General features: G+C 36.3%; 1 protein-coding gene across 1 annotated transcript in view; it reads left to right on the top strand.

The window, feature by feature from the left end:
* The first annotated feature begins 3,765 nt into the window (after nt 1–3,765).
* Nucleotides 3,766–19,269, top strand: part of LOC115219335 (disintegrin and metalloproteinase domain-containing protein 12-like) — a 58,615-nt gene continuing 43,111 nt past the window's right edge. The window contains 4 exon segments of the mRNA XM_029789496.1: nt 3,766–3,786; nt 4,925–4,954; nt 5,669–5,745; nt 15,350–15,431. Of these exon segments, the coding sequence (XP_029645356.1) occupies nt 3,766–3,786; nt 4,925–4,954; nt 5,669–5,745; nt 15,350–15,431 (210 nt within the window).

Genomic DNA, 19,269 nt, shown 5'->3' on the forward strand with positions numbered 1-19,269 from the left:
GATGCTATATTCCTGGTAAGACAGCTGCAGGAGAAATACCTAGCCAAAGATAAGCCCTGTACCTGGCTTTTGTTGACTTGGAGAAAGCCTTTGACAGGGTCCCCCGGTCCCTTATCTGGTGGTCAATGAGGAAACTAGGGATAGAAGAATGGTTGGTGAGAGCTGTTCAAGCCATGTACAGAGACGCTGCTAGTAAGGTGAGGGTTGGCAACGAGTACAGTGAAGAATTCCGGGTAGGGGTTGGGGTCCACCAAGGTTCAGTCCTCAGTCCCCTCCTATTTATCATAGTCCTCCAGGCAATAACGGAGGAATTCAAGACAGGTTGCCCCTGGGAGCTCCTCTATGCTGATGACCTTGCTCTAATTGCTGAGTCACTATCAGAACTGGAGGAGAAGTTTCAGGTGTGGAAACAAGGATTAGAATCGAAGGGCCTTAGAATCAACCTAGCCAAAACCAAAGTTCTAATAAGTAGGAAGGTAATCAATCACAAACGCCTTCAGGTAGATGGCCCTGCTCGATCTGTAAAAAAGGTGTAGGTAGAAACTCTATAAGATGCACCAAGTGTAAGCTATGGACACATAAGAGGTGCAGCAATGTCAAAGGAAGGCTAACTAGGAAAATAGTTTTTGTCTGTGGCAAATGCTCAGGAGCAATAAACACTGGAAATATGCAGAGACCAACTTCTGCACGTTCCAGGGAGACAAACTAGAAGTAGTTGATAGCTTCCGCTACCTAGGAGACCAAGTCAGTAGCGGGGGTGGGTGTGCTGAAAGTGTAACTGCTAGAGTAAGAATAGCCTGGGCAAAGTTTAGAGAGCTCTTACCCCTGCTGGTGACAAAAGGCCTCTCGCTCAGAGTAAAAGGCAGACTGTATGATGCATGTGTACGTACAGCCATGCTACATGGTAGTGAAACATGGGCCGTGACTGCTGAGGATATGCGTAAGCTCGCAAGAAATGAAGCCAGTATGCTTCGATGGATGTGTAATGTCAGTGTTCATAATCGTCAGAGTGTAAGTTCCTTGAGAGAAAAGTTGAACCTAAGAAGCGTCAGTTGTGGCGTGCAAGAGAGACGGCTGCGCTGGTATGGTCATGTGACAAGAAAGGCTGAAGATAGTTGTGTGCAAAAGTGCTACACCCTAGCAGTGGAGGGAACCTGTGGAAGAGGTAGACCCAGGAAAACCTGGGACGAGGTGGTGAAGCACGACCTTCGAACTTTAGGTCTCACTAAGGAAATGTCTAGAGACCGAGACCTATGGAAGTATGCTGTGCATGAGAAGACCCGGCAAGACTAGTCAGGCCATAACCCGTGGCCCCGACCGGGGACGTAGTCAGTCCTGTGCATACCTTCCTTCTTGTGACACTTATGAAGACCTGTTGAGGCAAGTGAAAATCAAATCAAATCAAAACAAATCAAAATAGATGAACATCAGTGGAATTGTATTCTTCGTGGTACCAGTGCCGGTGGCACACAAGAAAACACCCAAACGTGGCCGTAACCAGTACCGCATCGACTGGCCTCCGTGCTGTGGGCACAACACACACCATCCGATCGTGGCCGTTCGCCAGCCTCATCTGGCACCTGTGCCGGTGGCACATAAAGACACCATCCGAAGACCCGGCGACGTAGTCAGTCCACCTGTGCATACCTTCCCTCTTATGACACTTGTGAAGACCTGTTGAGGCAAGTGTGTGACACTTGTGAAGACCTGTTGAGGCAGAGGCAAGTGTGTGACACTTGTGAAGACCTGTTGAGGCAGAGGCAAGTGTGTGACCCTTGTGAAGACCTGTTGAGGCAAGTGAAAATCAAACCAAATCAAAATAGATGAATATCAATGGAATTTGTATCTTTGTGGTTCCAGTACCGGTGGCACACAAGAAAACCATCCGAACGTGGCCGTCGACTGGCCTCCGTGCTGTGGGCACAACAAACACCATCTGATCGTGGCCGTTCGCCAGCCTCACCTGGCACCTGTGTCGGTGGCACATAAAAACACCATCCAAAGACCCGGCGACGTAGTCAGTCCACCTGTGCTTACCTTCCCTCTTATGACACTTGTGAAGACCTGTTGAGGCAGAGGCAAGTGTGTGACACTTTGTGAAGACCTGTGAGGGGCAGAGCAAGTGTGTGACACTTGTGGAGACCTGTTGAGGCAGTGTGTGAACACGCGTGACACTTGTGAAGACCTGTTGAGGCAAGTGAAATCAAACCAAATCAAAATAGATGAACATCAATGGAATTTGTATCTTTGTGGTTCCAGTACCGGTGGCACACAAGAAAACCATCCGATCGTGGCCGTTCGCCACCACATCTGGCACCTGTGTCGGTGGCACATAAAGACACCATCCGAAGACCCGGCGACGTAGACAGTCCACCTATGCATACCTTCCTTCTTGTGACACTTGTGAAGACCTGTTGAGGCAAGTGAAAATCAAATCAAATCAAATCAAATCAATCAAACAAATCAAAATAGATGAACATAAATGGAATTTGTATCTTTGTGGTACCAGTGCCGGTGGCACACAAGAAAATCATCCGAACGTGGCCGTAGCCAGTACCGCATAGACTGGCCTCCGTGCTTTGGGGACGTAACAAACACCATTCGATCGTGGCCGTCCGCCAGCCTCATCTGGCACCTGTGTCGGTGGCACATAAAAACACCATCCGAGCGTGGCCGTCTGCCAGCCTCGTCTGGCACCTGTGTCGGTGGCACATAAAAACACCATCCGAGCGTGGCCGTTCGCCAGCCTCGTCTGGCACCTGTGTCGGTGGCACATAAAAAACCCCCACTACACTCTCGAGTGGTTGGCGTTAGGAAGGGCATCCAGCTGTAGAAACACTGCAGATCTGACTGGCCTGGTGCAGCCTTCGGCTCCCAGACCCCAGTTGAACCGTCCAACCATGCTAGCATGGAAAACGGACGCTAAATGATGATGATGATGATGATGATGATAGTCATCACTAAAGTGACTTAGGTGCTAGTCAGTTGGTGCTAACTAGCGCCCTTAGTCACTTTAGTGACATCTATACTTGTGCCTTTTGGCTGTAAATTGCAAATAAGCCACCTTAATAATTCATATATATATATATATATACTTAGAAGGTTGTTTGTTGTAGCCGGTCAGAGAGTGAGTGATGGTCACTGACTGGCCATAACAAAAACCAAAATATATTATTGCTCTAATGTCATAGTGTGCTTCTTTTTCAGGTATATGAATGCTAACTGATACATACACACATAGTTGTCTAAGAATGTATGAGTCAGAAGAAAACCAAGCACTTGTACATTTATCAATAGAGTGGATATATTGATATTAATACCATACAGTATTGTATATATCTAGATACATACATATGCATATGTGTCTGTGTATCTTTTTATCTTGATATCTCTCAGCAGTTGTAAACATGTGCCACTGTCTTACAATTGGTGTCATTCATTTCCAATCTTCTGTGAAAATATGTTCGACCATGGAAAAATATTACCTTCCTTCAAAACAGGTGAAGGTTGGTGACAGGAAGGGCATCTGTCCATAGAATATCTGATTCAAGGAATTCCACCTAACCCATGCCAGCATGGAAAAGTGGACATTAAAACAATGATATTGAGAATAAACTAGCATTGGTTCAATTAGAATAAATTTATCAGACTTACATCTATCTGTACTTGTGTTTTGATTGCTGTATTCTATTAAGGAAATTTGATATACTTACAAAAAAAGAAAGTAATAAAATTCTATATTATGGTTTCAGTTGTAGCCTAAAGATGTATTATATGTTAAATATGGTACTTAGATATAAAATTGAATATAAAAATGTGGCTGGAATGCCTTTGATCTCAGGTCTGCTTCATTAGAGCTCACCTGGGGCAAAACAACAACAACATTATTTTGTGTTTTCAAGTAACCATCTTAGTGTTCTAATTACAATTCTGTACAGAGAAAAAAAAAAAACAGAACAATTTGGTGGATTCACAAACTATCTCAAGCACACACTCTCTTTAACCACACAGTCATATCTACAACTTATATATGCCTTGTATGTATGCATGTGTGTGTGTGTGTATTTGATCAGTACTAAATTGCAAAACTGACTCAAAGACCAAAAGTTTCATACACTGTAACTTTCTGTTGCTTAAAATTAATGTGTGTGTGTGTTTGCATGCATGAGTGCATGCATGTGTGTATATGAAATAAAAGACTGAACATTTCTCATGGTGTGATTAACAAAGATAATTGCTTAACACATCACAATTAGTTATTCTTCAATTGATGATCAACCATATTGATCTTTTCTAAAATGGTCTATCTATTATTTATGGCTACAGGTCTGAGGAACAAAAACCCCTGCCTAGAAACCCAATAAAATGCTTACTCATTTAACTCTTTCCTGGCCAGTATTATACTGAATCCAATTACATCACCTTAAAAAGAATGGACTTGTTCCAAAACAATATAATATTGTTATTATCTATTATGTTATTATATTAGGTGCAGGTGTGGCTGTGTGGTAAGAAGCTAACTTTCCAACCACTTGTTCCAGGTTCAGCCCCAATGCGTGGCACCTTTGGCAAGTGTCTTCTACTATAGCCTCAGGTTGACAAAGCCTTCTGAGTGGATTTGGTTGACAGAAACTGAAAGGAGCTCATCGTGTGTGTGTCTTTGTGTTTGTTTGTCCCCCACCACTGCTTAACAACCGGTGGTGGTTTGTTTTTGCCCCTATAGCTTAGCAGTTTGGAAAACAAGACTAATAGAATAAGTACTAGGCTTAGAAACAAAAAAAAAATAAGTACTGGGATCGATTTGTTCGACTAAAAGTTCTTCAAGGCAGTGCCCCAGCATGGCCACAGCCTAATGACTGAAACAAGTACAAGATAAGATATAACTTATTTTATTTTAAATGTTATATCTTTCCATGAATTACAGGAGTCTCTAATTCTGCTGTTATTGGATTCTGTAATTATTAACCCTTTCGTTACCAATCCGGCTGAAACCGGCTCTGGCTCTGAATACAAATGTCTTGTTTTCATAAGTTTTGAATTAAAATCTTTCACCAAACCTTAATCACAATTTATTTTCCTAACGCTAGCTTAATGATGACCAAGTTATTTTACTAAATTCTTTGTTATATTTAAAATAATTGAAAGAAACAGAGCATCTCAAAATAAATTCAGTAACGAAAGGGTTAAACTTGACGAAGCAAAATCTTAGTGACAGAAATATGTGACTAGTAACTTATTTTTGTGGCAGCTGTTGTTTCCTACTAATTTGGACCCCTATAAAGAGTTATAAGCATTGCTCTTCTTCATCTGAAAAATCATTAAGAAAATTAAAGGAGAACTGTTATTTTAATGTTTTCTTTAGTACTTCCTTCTAAGAAGGAGTGTGAGGTACTGATTTAGAATTTGATCAGGAGTTAGTTCACCCCATTACACCAGTGTCATTCATCATTTTCATCATCTGTAAATCATTAAACTACCTTGACTCTCCTTTTAAAACATTTTTTCTTGTATCAATTAATCTATTTTCATTTCAACAAAATAAACAGAACAAATTTTAGCATTTTACATTTTTTACTATGACAGCAATGCTATTTATCATTGTCTTACTTTCATTAACATTTTTATTCATTTTATTGATTCTGGTTTCTTCTTCTCTTTTATATTTCAGAAGGCACACGTAGAAAATATTTCAATTGTTATCCCAACACATAAGAAAAAATTTGTTTTAAAACTTAAAAAAAACAGGTGAGTGTATATATATTTACATATACATATTTTTCTGTTTTATTTCCATCTAATTTCCTTTCATTTCCACCCATCAGAATCTTGAAGTGTAAAGGAAGTAACCTTTCAGATGGGGGAGAGAAAAGTTTTTTATAAACTCATATCAATTGTATGTGTATGTGTGTCCTAAGTGTGCAATCTCATGACTAGAATGTCAAAAACTTAAATGTTTAAATGCAGCCAACTTGGTGTACCACATGGAGATGCATTCCAATTAGTAAATTGGTTCAGATTTCACATGAGAAATTTTGATCTGTACTCAATACAATTCTCTACAATTAATAATATAATAGCAATACTAAGGATGGCATTCTTCATTATTGCTGTCATCTGTCATAATGATGACAATGACAATAATTCAGATGATGAAGATGAGAAGGTAGATTTTGATTAACACCACCACCACCATAAACATTATTATTATTATTATTATTATTATTATTATTATTATTATTATTATTATTGTGGCGAGCTGGCAGAATTGTTAGCACACCAGCCAAAATGCTTAGCAGTATATCATTTGTGTTTACGTTTTGAGTTCAAATCCTGCTGGGATTGATAAATTAAGTACCAGTGAAACACTGGGGTTGATATTATCAACTTATCCCCTCCCCCAAAATTTCAGGCCTTGTGCCTTTAGTAGAAAGGATTATTATTATCATTGAGTGAGAGAGCAGTGCATGCCATCAAAATGACACATTGGAATAAAATATACGAAGCCCAGTATACCCATCATGGCCAGCTCCTGTCAAGCCATCCAACCCATGCCAGCATGGGTTGGATGATGATGCTTTAATTCACCTTGCTTTCACTGGGAATAGGCACCAGATCTATCTAGTTCAGCTTCAGATCAGAATCTATCTCTCATCTCAGTAAGCCTTGCCATTGGATTCACACTTTGGTTCTCATTACAGTGCTGGTTTACATCAACTTATTCTACATTCGGCTTATCACATTATAAAACCTCCCATCACCAAGAGAGTATCTCCATCAGTCTTAAGAGATTTTTCTACTAAACAGTTTAATTACCGCTACCCTGTATTGTTAAACTGCTGTAACCACCAGGCTTTCTATAAGTACCACCAAGTGTTGTTTTCAAAGTTAGAATTTTCAAGTTCTGTTTCTGGTTTTATTCTGTTTTAATTTCATTCATGGAGCATTTGCATGCTTTATCAGAAGTTACCCTAGTCTCTAACCAGTTTTGAGTTCTTCACCAAGTATTTTAGCAGTTAGTGTTATAGTGTGCGTTATGTATAGTTGATTGTCTCAATTCAATTCCTTATCGATGCTTATTTTATCAACTTTCAAGGAAACAATAGTTAAACCTGACTTTGTCTAGATTTGAACTCAGAAATACAAGCCAGTAAACTACACTACAGTTAAGTATTCAAACAACAATCTACAGTCTTGGCTGCCACACTTCCTGAAACTATATTAATAATAACAAGACAAATAATGCAGATAATGATGTAAGCCATCAACATTATCACCATTAACAGCACCATCACTCTCATCTCTCTTTTATTGGTAGAGATTTAATTATATTTCTATATTGTGTGTTATTTTACTTTCATATTATTTATACTTTGTTCTTTTACTTAGTAAGCTGACTATGATATTATATAGGTTGTATCAAGTTAGCATAATTCTGGTTTCCATTTCCTTCTGAAAAAGATCAATACTTGATTATGTTTTGGTTGGCTGCCAATTGGCTTATTTGGTTGGATTTATTTAGATTTTCCCAAAGTATATCATTATTGTCTGTTAACGATTCCTTCCCTCCTGATTAATCTCTTTTGAATATTTGATTGAAAGCAATTTCTGTTGAAATATCCCAAGTGTTAAGAGATTGAGAATGAAATAGATATATTTAACGTATGTTCGGAGAAAATTAATCTTCAGAAAAAATGTTTGGTCCGGAAACAGTTGTAAGTTTTCAATTAGCATAAACGTGATTGTTGGTTTTTCAAATATCAAACTTGAGGCTTGGTTTTTATGAAAGCATTTTTTAAATATTACATAATAAGTTTACAACTTCACTTAAAATAATAATAATTCAAAGCAGAATGAAAATTAAATTAGTTTTGAAACATTAATAATACTTGCAATGCAAAATTAGTTATATATTTCAGCAATAAATTTTATTCTTCCTGAAAAGGATGTCTTCCTAATGGAACTCACCATGAAAACAACTTTTGTTTTATAATGATAAGAGACAATACAATGAAACAGTCAAAAGAAGCAGAAAGTGTCAAATAGCAAGATAAACATTGCAATTTGAACAGTAGATCAGAAGTAAATTTTGAGTGAAAAGCAACAAATGAACAAACTAGTGGAGGAAGTTATCTGTAATCAGTCACAGCTGACTGCTGAGTTTATTGGTTCATTTCCTATCTCTGTTACTGCTGTGAGTTTATGACCAAAAAAAACACTGAACTTTGCATGGCTCAGTTCATTCAGTGGCAATCAAATACCATGTTTATGTAGAGTCCATCAATATTGACAAAACATTGTATATAGTTGCAGAGCTAGGTTCAAATGTTTCTGTGGGCATGGAGAAAGCAACAGAAACCAACAAATATGATAAATACATATTCAAAGAGTTTATTGATGTTTTTTTATCGCCATAATTAAAGAGCAGAAAACAAATTGATAATATTTTCTTTTATTTTGGAAATTAACTTTGATGCTGTTGCTAACAACATCAAAATTAACTTTCAAGTTCAATGGAAATATTAGTTTTACTCATTTTCTTAAATTACTTTCAGCATTTTAATTAATTATACACAGTTATTGCTATATTTATGTATATACCTTAGAAAAATATGCTATCAAAACTCTTGTCTTCAGAAGAAAGCCATTAATGCTAATTACCCATTGACAACATTTTATAAACAGGTGTAACCACACAAAGTAAACCATTTAACATGAGCAAGATAAGTAAAATATCAGTTGATTGATTTGTACACCAGAAGATATATTTATAATAAGATAATAATGATCTTAATTTCAATGATACTTAATTCAATTACTTTCTTTCCATAAGTGTTTAAAATGAATCAATTTTTCTAGTTTATCAATTATTTTTTTTTTAACAAAGTTAACACCTCAGTTTTCTTTCCTTGTTATCAATCTTCTCTTGTCTGCATAAACATTGCACCAACATTATTCTTGTTATTCTATGCTGTTACTGATATTCTAAGCTGTTAAAAAGACATATGCCAGTTTTTCTTTTTAATATTGGTTTCAAATCTTGGCACAAAATCAGCAATTTTGAAGGAGGATATAAGTTGATTAAATTGACCCCAGTGCTCAACTGGCACTTATTTTATCGACCCCAAAAGAATGAAAGGCAAAGTCAACCTCAGCAGAATTTGGATTCAGAACTTAAAGACAGACAAAATGCCACTAAGAGTTCTTTTGAATATTGACTTCAAATTTTGGCATAAACCAGAAATTTTGGTGGAGGGGCTTAGTAGATTACATCAACCCTAATGTTCAACTGGTACTTATTCTATCGACCCCATAAAGATGAAAGACAGAATTTGAACTCAGAGATGGATGAAATGCAGCAAAGCATTTTGCCTGGTGTGCCAACAGTTCTGCCAGCTCTCTGCCTTATTTCTTTTTAATATTAATTTTAAATTTTGGCACAAGGCCAACAGATTTGGGGGAAGGGTAAGAGCTAAGTCAATTGAATTGATCCAGTGTTCAACTGGTACTTATTTTATGAACCCTGAAAGAATGGAAGGTAAAGTCAACCCCAGTGGAATTTGAACTCAGAACATAAAGCCAGACAAAATATTGCTAAGCATTTTGCCTGGCAAGCTAACGATTCTGCCACCTTGCTGCCTTATTTCTTTTTAATATTAGAAAGACTTAATTACTGAGAAATTACAAGGCTAGCCTAAAACAAAATATAACAGACAGTAACAGCTACTTAAGTTTATGCTGATGCTCCAACAAATACCATTTATGTACCTTACAAAATTATATACTTTAATGCTTCTTTAATATACATAGAAAACGATAAATTACTTTCGAGTTTTAAATTAATGACACTAAATGAATAATTGTATACTTAATACACTCTCATTAAGAATAAAGAATCAGTTTTCTTAGAGATAGAGTATTCTTTTTCTTCTTTATCAGCATGCCATCTGTTATGTTGTTTCATGTGAACATTTCACCTAATTAATACTTGTACAAAGTGGTATCAAAAAGTTCCCAGACTAGTTCTGTTGTACACCACCAGATAGAAGCACATGGTTGCGTGCGCAGTGAGTGCTAGCAGTGACCTTCATGTGGCAGTGTGCCAAGTGAAATTAGTGTTTTGGTGATCATGTGTATGCTGAAGTCTGTGATTTTGTTAGAGACAGTTACAAAGAGCTAACATGAAATTTTGAGTTAAACATGGGAAGTCTGCTACAGAGACATTGAGTGTGCTTCAACAAGCTTACAGCAACAAGGCAATGGGTTGCACACAATGTTTCGAGTGACACAGGCACTTCAAAAGTTGAAGAACATCTCTGGGAGACAATGAGTGATCTGGAAGAGCTGCCACTATGCATCAAGAATTCATCCTCCAGGACCAGACGGTCAATCAAGAGTTTTACTGTAACATTTTGAAGTGTTTGGAGGGAGGATATTCAGCAAAAGCGACCGGATCTGTGGAGCATGAATTTTTGACCAATCATAAGTGTCAACTTAATCTTTTTATGACCACTGTCCATAATTTATTCTTCTATTACATTAAATCAGGAATGGACAACCTTTTTACCAAGAAGCAGTCTACATGAGACATGACTTATTAAGTCATGCACACTGTCACCAAGCTCTCTTCACTCAACAGGGTATCACTTCTGCAACTGCCCTATTTACCAGATTTAGTAGCTACAAACATCTATCTTTTCCCTAAGATGAAAATGCAGCTCAAAGGTTGCTGTTTTAACATCATTGTCAAAATCAAGAGCAAATTGTATTCTACAATTCTTTAACTTGCTTACAAAAAATGACTTCCAGACCAGATTTCAAAAGTGGCAAGGAATGCAGGAACCAGTGTATTGCTGCACAAGGTGACTATTTCAAAGGAGATGATGTTAAAACTTAGACAAATAAGTTGTTTTATTATAAACATAACTAGTCTGGGGACTTTTTGATGCCACCTCTAAGTTCAATATTATTAACTAACTATAAAAGGACTCATTATCAAGAGAAAAATTAACTTCATATTATACTTTATTTGCTATAATAATACAATATTGTTATACTGTCAAAGAGTACTAATCACTTGTTCTCCTGAGAGATTTGATTTCAGCTATGTAAACCACCACTACAATATAGTGCCATTAAGTTATTCTTCCCCACTCTCTCTCCCTCATTCCCTCTCTTTCTCTCTCCCACCTTTCTTTCTTTCCCTCTCTATAAGTGGGAGGTGTCTAAATATATGTCTGTTATAGTTATATTCATTTGATTTATTGAGATATTTACTGACAAGTAATAATGATAATTTCAAATTTTGGCATAAGGCCAGTAATTTGGGGGGTATGTTGGTAAGTCAATTACATCAACACCAGTGTTCAACTGGTGCTTATTTTATCAACCCCAAAATGATGAAAGGCAAAGTTAATCTAAGAAGAATTAGAACTAAGAACATAAAGACAGATGAAATACTGCTAAGCACTTCATCCAGCATGCTAACAATTCTGCCAGCATGCCAGTAAAATTTTCTATATATGTTTATCAATATAAAGTGTCATATTTGTCTTTGCTTCCCTGAAAGTTATTCTTAAGAAATTAAATTAAGAAGGAAGCCTTATAACTATAAAGATTTATTCTACCAAAAATTATAGCAACTCAATGTTGTTTGTGAAATAGATATATGTAATAAGTTTAGCCAAGATTCGAGCACTAAAACTTTAGCTTCATTCAGCAATTTTAAAGCATAGTTCATAACGTCACTGCTCAAGATGTTTGTTTTATTTAGAAACATTAGCAACAGAAAAATTACTTTATTTGGTATTTTTGACCAATCATAAGTGTAACTTAATCTTTTTATGACCACCACCGTCCATAATTTTTTCTTCTATTACATTAAATCAGGAATGGGCAACCTTTTTGCCAAGAAGCAGTCTACATGAGACATGACTTATTAAGTAGGCTGCACTACTAAAATAAATTGAAGTTAATTTTTCATTTGACATGCAATTCAGAAAGTCCTGCAGGTCACATGCAACCCATGGGTCATAAGTTGCTCCTGACTGAATCAAATTAAACAGACCACTGAATCATTTGCTAGTTGGGACCTAGCTCTCATCAGAAATGTGCATCTACAAGGACATCAAGAGAATGTTTCTCCTTTGGCTCCCACCAAAGACAACAATGGTCTGGGGTCAGCATTATTATCACTACCACATCCTGTCAAATGTAACTAGTAACATAAGCATCAACTATCAAAACAGTTTGCGACTACAATGACTACCTATGCTGTTTTATCACTAGGGACTCTTTCACATGTGCTGTAGATCCTTGTCAAAAACTGACAACCAACTAGTTTGATGTGAACACACACACACACTCTGTTATTTTTGCATTACCCCCGAACATGTAAACTTACTGTATTTTAACTGTTCTCTCTCAAGAGTGATAGTGCTTCAGAATATCTCTTTGTAATGTTTGAAGAAAATAAATATATGTATACTTCAGAGAAAATCATCAGTTGCTCCTTTCAAAATACCCTTTTGAATCAATGTCTCTTCTCCACACCATAGTAATGCCAAAAATTTACACTTGTAAATCAGACACACTGTTGACTAAAACAGCTTCACAGATACAAACAATGCTACAAACTAAAATGTTACAGATACATTTTAGAAATTATACTCCTCTGGAATGTTTTTTTCTAAAATCAGAAATGTGGCAAAACTATAAATCACACTACCAAATACAGTTTGATGTTTTGTTTTCTCTGACTGTTGTCACTGAATACTTACACCTTTTATGGACAGTACATATGGTGGTAATACATTTGAATCTGATGAAGATAGCTACATATAAGAGGATACCTGTACATGTTGAATTTGACACGTACAGAATGGCTGTACCACACCAACCATCACACACATCCAATCATCAAATGTCATACTTCAATGGCAAGGCAGACTGAAGTGACGAGTGAACTCCCCTACAAAATACCTCATTCTTGAAACCTGTGGTATCTCTTCCTAATTACAGTTGAACTAAGGTAATATGCAATAAAGTGATATGCTCAAAGACAAGCAATGTATTATTTGAATGGATGACTCATTAATAGATCGTCCAATGACTTATCTACTCAATCTACACAGTACAGGCAAAAACTGAAATGATGCAGAAATGATTTATGTCAAAGGATGGAAAAATTTCTTTGGGGGTTTTGTATAATTTTGAATTGAGTTTTAAAATGTTCTGATGTATCTGTTAATACTTTGTCTCACTAACAAATCTAACAATTTTCACATTCATTGTTTCTTGTTTATCTAGTAATATTTAAATAAATAATTTCGAAGCATTTTCTTTTCATATCATCATCATCATCATCATCGTTTAGCGTCCGTTTTCCATGCTAGCATGGGTTGGACGGTTCTACTGGGGTCTGTGAAGCCAGAAGGCTTCATCAGGCCCAGTCAAATCTGGCAGTGTTTCTACGGCTGGATGCCCTTCCTAACGCCAACCACTCCGTGAGTGTAGTGGGTGCTTTTTACGTGCCACCCGCACTGGTGCCAGACAGAGCTGGCAAACGGCCACGAACGGATGGTGCTTTTTATGTGCCACCGGCACGAGGGCCAGGCGAGGCTGGCAACGGACACGAAACGGGGCGGTGCTGGCAACGGTCGCGAAACGGAAAGTTCTCTTACATGCCACCGGCACTGGTAACACATCTGCAATTTCCATTGATCGATTTCCATTGATCGATTTCGATTCTGATCGTCACTTGCCTCAACGGGTCTTCACAAGCAGAGTTTTGACATGCCACCGGCACTGGTAGCACATCCGCAATTTCCATTGATCGATTTCGATTCTGATCCTCACTTGCCTCATCACGTCTTCACAAGTAGAGTTTTGTGTCCCAAGAAGGGAAGGTATGCATACGTAGGCTGGCTCCATCCCATGTAGAAGGCCACGGGTTATGGACTCACTTGTCCTGCCGAGTCTTCTCGCGCACAGCACACTTCCAGAGGTCTCGGTCTCTAGTCATTTCCTCAGTGAGACCTAAAGTTCGAAGGTCGTGCTTCACCACCTCGTCCCAGGTTTTCCTGGGTCTGCCTCTTCCACAGGTTCCCTCAACCGCTAGGGTGTGGCACTTTTTCACACAACTATCTTCATCCATTCTCGCCACATGACCATACCAGCGCAAACGTCTCTCTTGCACACCACAACTGATGCTTCTTAGGTCCAGCTTTTCTCTCAAGGTACTTACACTCTGCCGAGTGTGAGTACCGGCATTACACATCCATCGGAGCATACTGGCTTCATTTCTAGCGAGCTTACGCATATCCTCAGCAGTCACGGCCCATGTTTCACTGCCATGTAGCATGGCTGTTCGTACACACGCATCATACAGTCTGCCTTTCACTCTGTGCGAGAGGCCTTTTGTCACCAGCAGAGGTAAGAGCTCTCTGAACTTTGCCCAAGCTATTCTTACTCTAGCAGTTACACTTTCAGCACACCCGCCCCCGCTGCTGACTTGGTCACCTAGGTAACGGAAACTATCAACTATTTCTAGTTTTTCTCCCTGGAAAGTGACGGAAGTTGGTCTCAGAGCATTTTCAGTGTTTATTGTTCCTGAGCATCTGCCACATACAAAAACCATCTTCCTAGTTAGCCTTCCTTTGACATTGCTGCATCTCTTATGTGTCCATAGCTTACACTTGGTGCATCTTATAGAGTTTGTAATATGTTTGTAATAAATGTATTTAAACAAAAAGAATGAAACTTAGACATCAGGATGTTATTGAACAGTTTTGTTTTCAATGTAAATTATTCAAGGAACACACACATACACACACGTTTTGCCTCTTATTTTGCTTCAAACCCATGAAGTGAGTTATGCTGAACATTGTAAGATAACAAAATAGTTTATCATAAAAGAAAATTGATTGATGATAATAGACAAAACCGATAGATAATAAAATACACGGAAACTTTTCATACTGATGTACTGGTCCATATAACTATATCAGCATGTAAAAACAGATGCTACCTATAATGTTAGTGATAAAATACGAAAATGGAGACTGCTTCACTAAATGTTTTACTATATCTAATTTAGTGCCTTATTTCTGAGTCCAAATTTACTTTATGCTTCTTTGGAGTTAGTAAAATTAAATATCAATAATATGCTGACATTGATTTAATTGATTTACACACATCTATAAAATATTGGTTTTCTGTTTAATGAAAAGACAGTCTAGAAAATGGAACATTTATTTTTCATGCAACATTTTGCTTACACAATATTTTGAATATTTTAATAAAATTAATTTAATTTCTATTAAATGAACATATTTATTTTTTTCATTTTCAGTGAATTAATTTCAAATAGATATATTTCAAGAACTCTATTGCCTACAGGCTTCCATTCAAAAAAGATATCAAAAGATGAGTATGTAAGTATATGTTTTAATTTCAATTATTTGGAATACAAATTATCATCATCATTATCATGCTAGTGCATACTAATTTAGTTAGCAGGTATTTTATTTTGAGGTTTGGTGAGAACAAGTCTCCTCAAATCTCAAGAATTATTTTTAGGATTCTTGCAGAATATAGGATGGTACTTTTCTGCAGTTTGATAATGCATGTTACAATTCCAATTTCTTTCAGTCTTTTAGGTAGCATTTTGAGTGGTGCACCAACTGGTACTTATTTTATGAACCCCTAAAGGATACAAGGCAAAGTCTACCTCAGCAGAATTTGAGCTTAGAAAATAAAGGCAGACAAGATACCACGAAACATTTTGCTCAGCGTGTTAATGATGCAGTGAGCTCACCACCTTCATTATAATAATAATCCTTTCTACTATAGGCACAAGGCCTGAAATTTTGGGGGAGGGGACTAGTTGATTACACTGACCCCAGCTTTCACTAGTACTTAATTTATCAACCTTGAAAGGATGAAAAGCCCTAATAATAATAATGATGATAATATGTATAATAATCATTTTAAGTAGATAGTAAAAACATTTAGGTCTAATGACTTTCTGATCCTTTAATAATTCAAGTGGTGTACAGCAGAGGGTTTGTAGCTGCTTCTCAGTCAGCTAATACTTGACCTAAGAGACCAAAGTCTCAATTTCAATCACAACTAAATAACATGACAGATGACTTGTTAAGCATAGTGCATGAGTTCTTTGGTTCTGAAGGTTATAAAGGAATGACGTCTCCACCATATTCTATTATATTTTACTATCACCATTCTCACTGCTATAAACAAACATGAAATATAACATTCTGATTGTTGAAATATCATACATATTCCATTTCAATGATAAGTGTTGCAGAATGGATGCAAACTCCCAGATGGATCCATTTCAATTTTAGCTGGGGTTTTTTTTCTTCTTATATGTCCCAATTCAGTTATGTTCAATACTTCTACTAAATTGTTTTCTGTGTCACACAACTTAGAGATAAGTGTCCATTGGTGCCCCAAAAGACTGTTGGTTATTGAATATGATTAATATTTCAGAGTCAAATGGCAAAGATTGATCAGACCATTAACTTCATATTTGTGTTATTTTCACTACAGTCTGATATAATTTCTGATATTTTTTCCAACTCTTTTAACATTGTTCATATAATCTAAGGTTAAACTCAATTTGCTGCACAGGCTCTCTGCATTTATATTTATTATACTACATTACTATTTAGTTATTTAGTTGTCATGTGTGTTCACACACATACACACACATGCTTGCATATATATATATACTTTACTTTGGATTGAGATTTATAACTTCATATTCTCATCTACTTTTCCATTCTGCCTTTAAAACTCTGGTGGAAACTCTTTGCAAACTCACTGGTCTTCAAGGCAGTTTTTTTTGTTTAAAATGCAAAATGTTCCTTTTATAGTCAAATAGGATTCAAAATAGCATTTCCAAAATTGAAATTCTGACAGAAAATGCTCAGGAATTTATAGCCCATGAGTTTATTGCAGGCATTATGTTATGCCTTCTAACCTTTATTGTCATCATTATCACAATTGTTGTTGTTAGCAGCAAATGCTAATATCTAATTTCTGTTTTGGTTTTGATTGGATAGGTATGTAGGATGTCATATTGACATATCTTACAATAGGTATCAGCCATGCTCATACAATTTCCTCTCCTGCACTTAATCGCTAATGCCTTTAATTCCAGCCAGCTTCTCTTTTGCAGATACTTTGTCTTACAGCTTAATGTAGCATATTCAGAGCATCATATTCAATTTGTTTTGTCTTTAATTTCCACAGATCATATATTTTAGTGTCCAAAGTTCACTCCTATATAGTATTATGCCTTGTATATAAGGGGTTTTGGTGGGGGTGTTTCCAGTGAAGAAAGTGACATACTCTATGAACTTCACCTTATGCTCTGTTTAGTTTTGGGCACTACTATACTTTAACTATTTCTAATTTCAGTATTAATTATATCTCCTGGGTGGCAGAAACTATCCATTAAAGCCACCATACTATGCAGTGTATGGACATTAATTTATAATCATCATTGCCAGAAGCTGTTTATGTACACATAGCTAATTCAAAATCCAGGTTCCTTGCCAATCTCCAGAGATCCAAGACGCTTTACTTGTACACAGAATTGAGTTCTTTTTGACTTCTTTCATATAAAACAATCGTTTCATTAATAGTACTTAGATTTTGTGCTAAAAATAGGCATCAGCTAAGCAATTCACACCAGGAAATGGTAAAATGATAGTCAGTCCACTAAAACATAAGCTTTAATGATATTTGCAAATGTACTCTTCACAAAAATATAAATCATAAAATAAAAGCTAATTTACATATTAATCCCCAGTTTTGATCAACCAGACCTCATCATAATAGCTACAAATACATTCTTTTAATATTGTCGATGTTAGCTAATTAAAGAAACAATGCTGAACTCGTTAATCTTCACTAATGAGTTGTGTGGAATAAAGAGTAGTAGAATCACAGAAGTGACATTTCTCTAAAGCTGGATCTCAGAAGCTAGTTATCTCTGTGGTGATTTCACTGACTCCAATTATCACTCCAGCAGTTTTTCTAACAACATATACCTGTTTTGGTGTCAGTAATCCCTATGGCAGTTTTCTTTTTGTTTGTACTATTGCAATTTTCCTAGTGTGAACATTTATAGCAAAAAAATATTAGGAAAACATTACACTCGTTTTGTTAAGAATGAGATTTCTATCTTTGCTATTTCTATCTTGCTAATTAAAAAAAAAAAAGTTTGAGAAAGCTGAATTCTTTCACAGGTACTGTGGAAATGAAATGATTTGAAAAATTATTTCTTCTTCGTGTTATAACTGCTGCTATTTAATTACTGAAAGCTTTTGATTATATCTCCTTGGCAATAATTACTGTCACCTATCAAACATTAAGCTATTTGTTACATAAATCATATAACCTAGTGCATGGCATTTATATCTCAGAGAATTTATGTATGTTAAATACCATTTGGATGAGATGTTAGAATTAAATGCAATCCAGTTGGTCCTATGCATTTCATTCTTGAAACTCTCCATGACAGATAAAGCAGGCTGAAAACATAACTTCATTATCATCTCTTTCTTTATTTTAAAATTCATTAAAAACTGAACAGTCAGTGTCTCCTTTTGAAATTATTAGAAAATGTCACTGCTTTTGTGTTATACTTTCAGTCATTGGTTGTTATACTGTAATCAAGTTTATTTTTATCTCAGTCATAATGATTAGTTTCTCGGCATCATTCACTGTAATGTGTTCTATTGTTGCTTATATTAATATCTATCTATAGAAATCTCGCCTGTTTGAAAGTTAATTGCTATATTTTACAATTTGTAACTATTGTATTCTCATTTATTTCATGGGAAAATTGCAGTGAACAGAAATAATCAAATAATAAGCAATACATGACAATACATGATATCAAATATCTGAACCATTCCTTCAGAACTATTGGTTACATTTTTGTTTTGCTGAGAAACTGTTATTGGAGGTCAAATTGGTTTTCTGATGGGGAGGTGTGGATTCATATTTTGTCCTATGATTAAGGATGTGTTATACTCCAACAAAGATGCTTAGCTCTCTTGCCCTACTTACTTTGCAGTAGGAAACTTTATATTTATGAAAGGAAAGGGAGTAATTTCAGATTGTAGCTTCATATGAACCTGTATATGGCTTAATTGGCCAGAGTGATGAAAGAAGACTTAGTGAGTCACTGTTTTATATTTCTTCTCATAGCACCTTCATCTAGTTTCCAGGATCGCA

Source organism: Octopus sinensis, linkage group LG14 (genome assembly GCF_006345805.1).
Source record: "Octopus sinensis linkage group LG14, ASM634580v1, whole genome shotgun sequence".
In the NCBI taxonomy this organism is placed as follows: domain Eukaryota; kingdom Metazoa; phylum Mollusca; class Cephalopoda; order Octopoda; family Octopodidae; genus Octopus; species Octopus sinensis.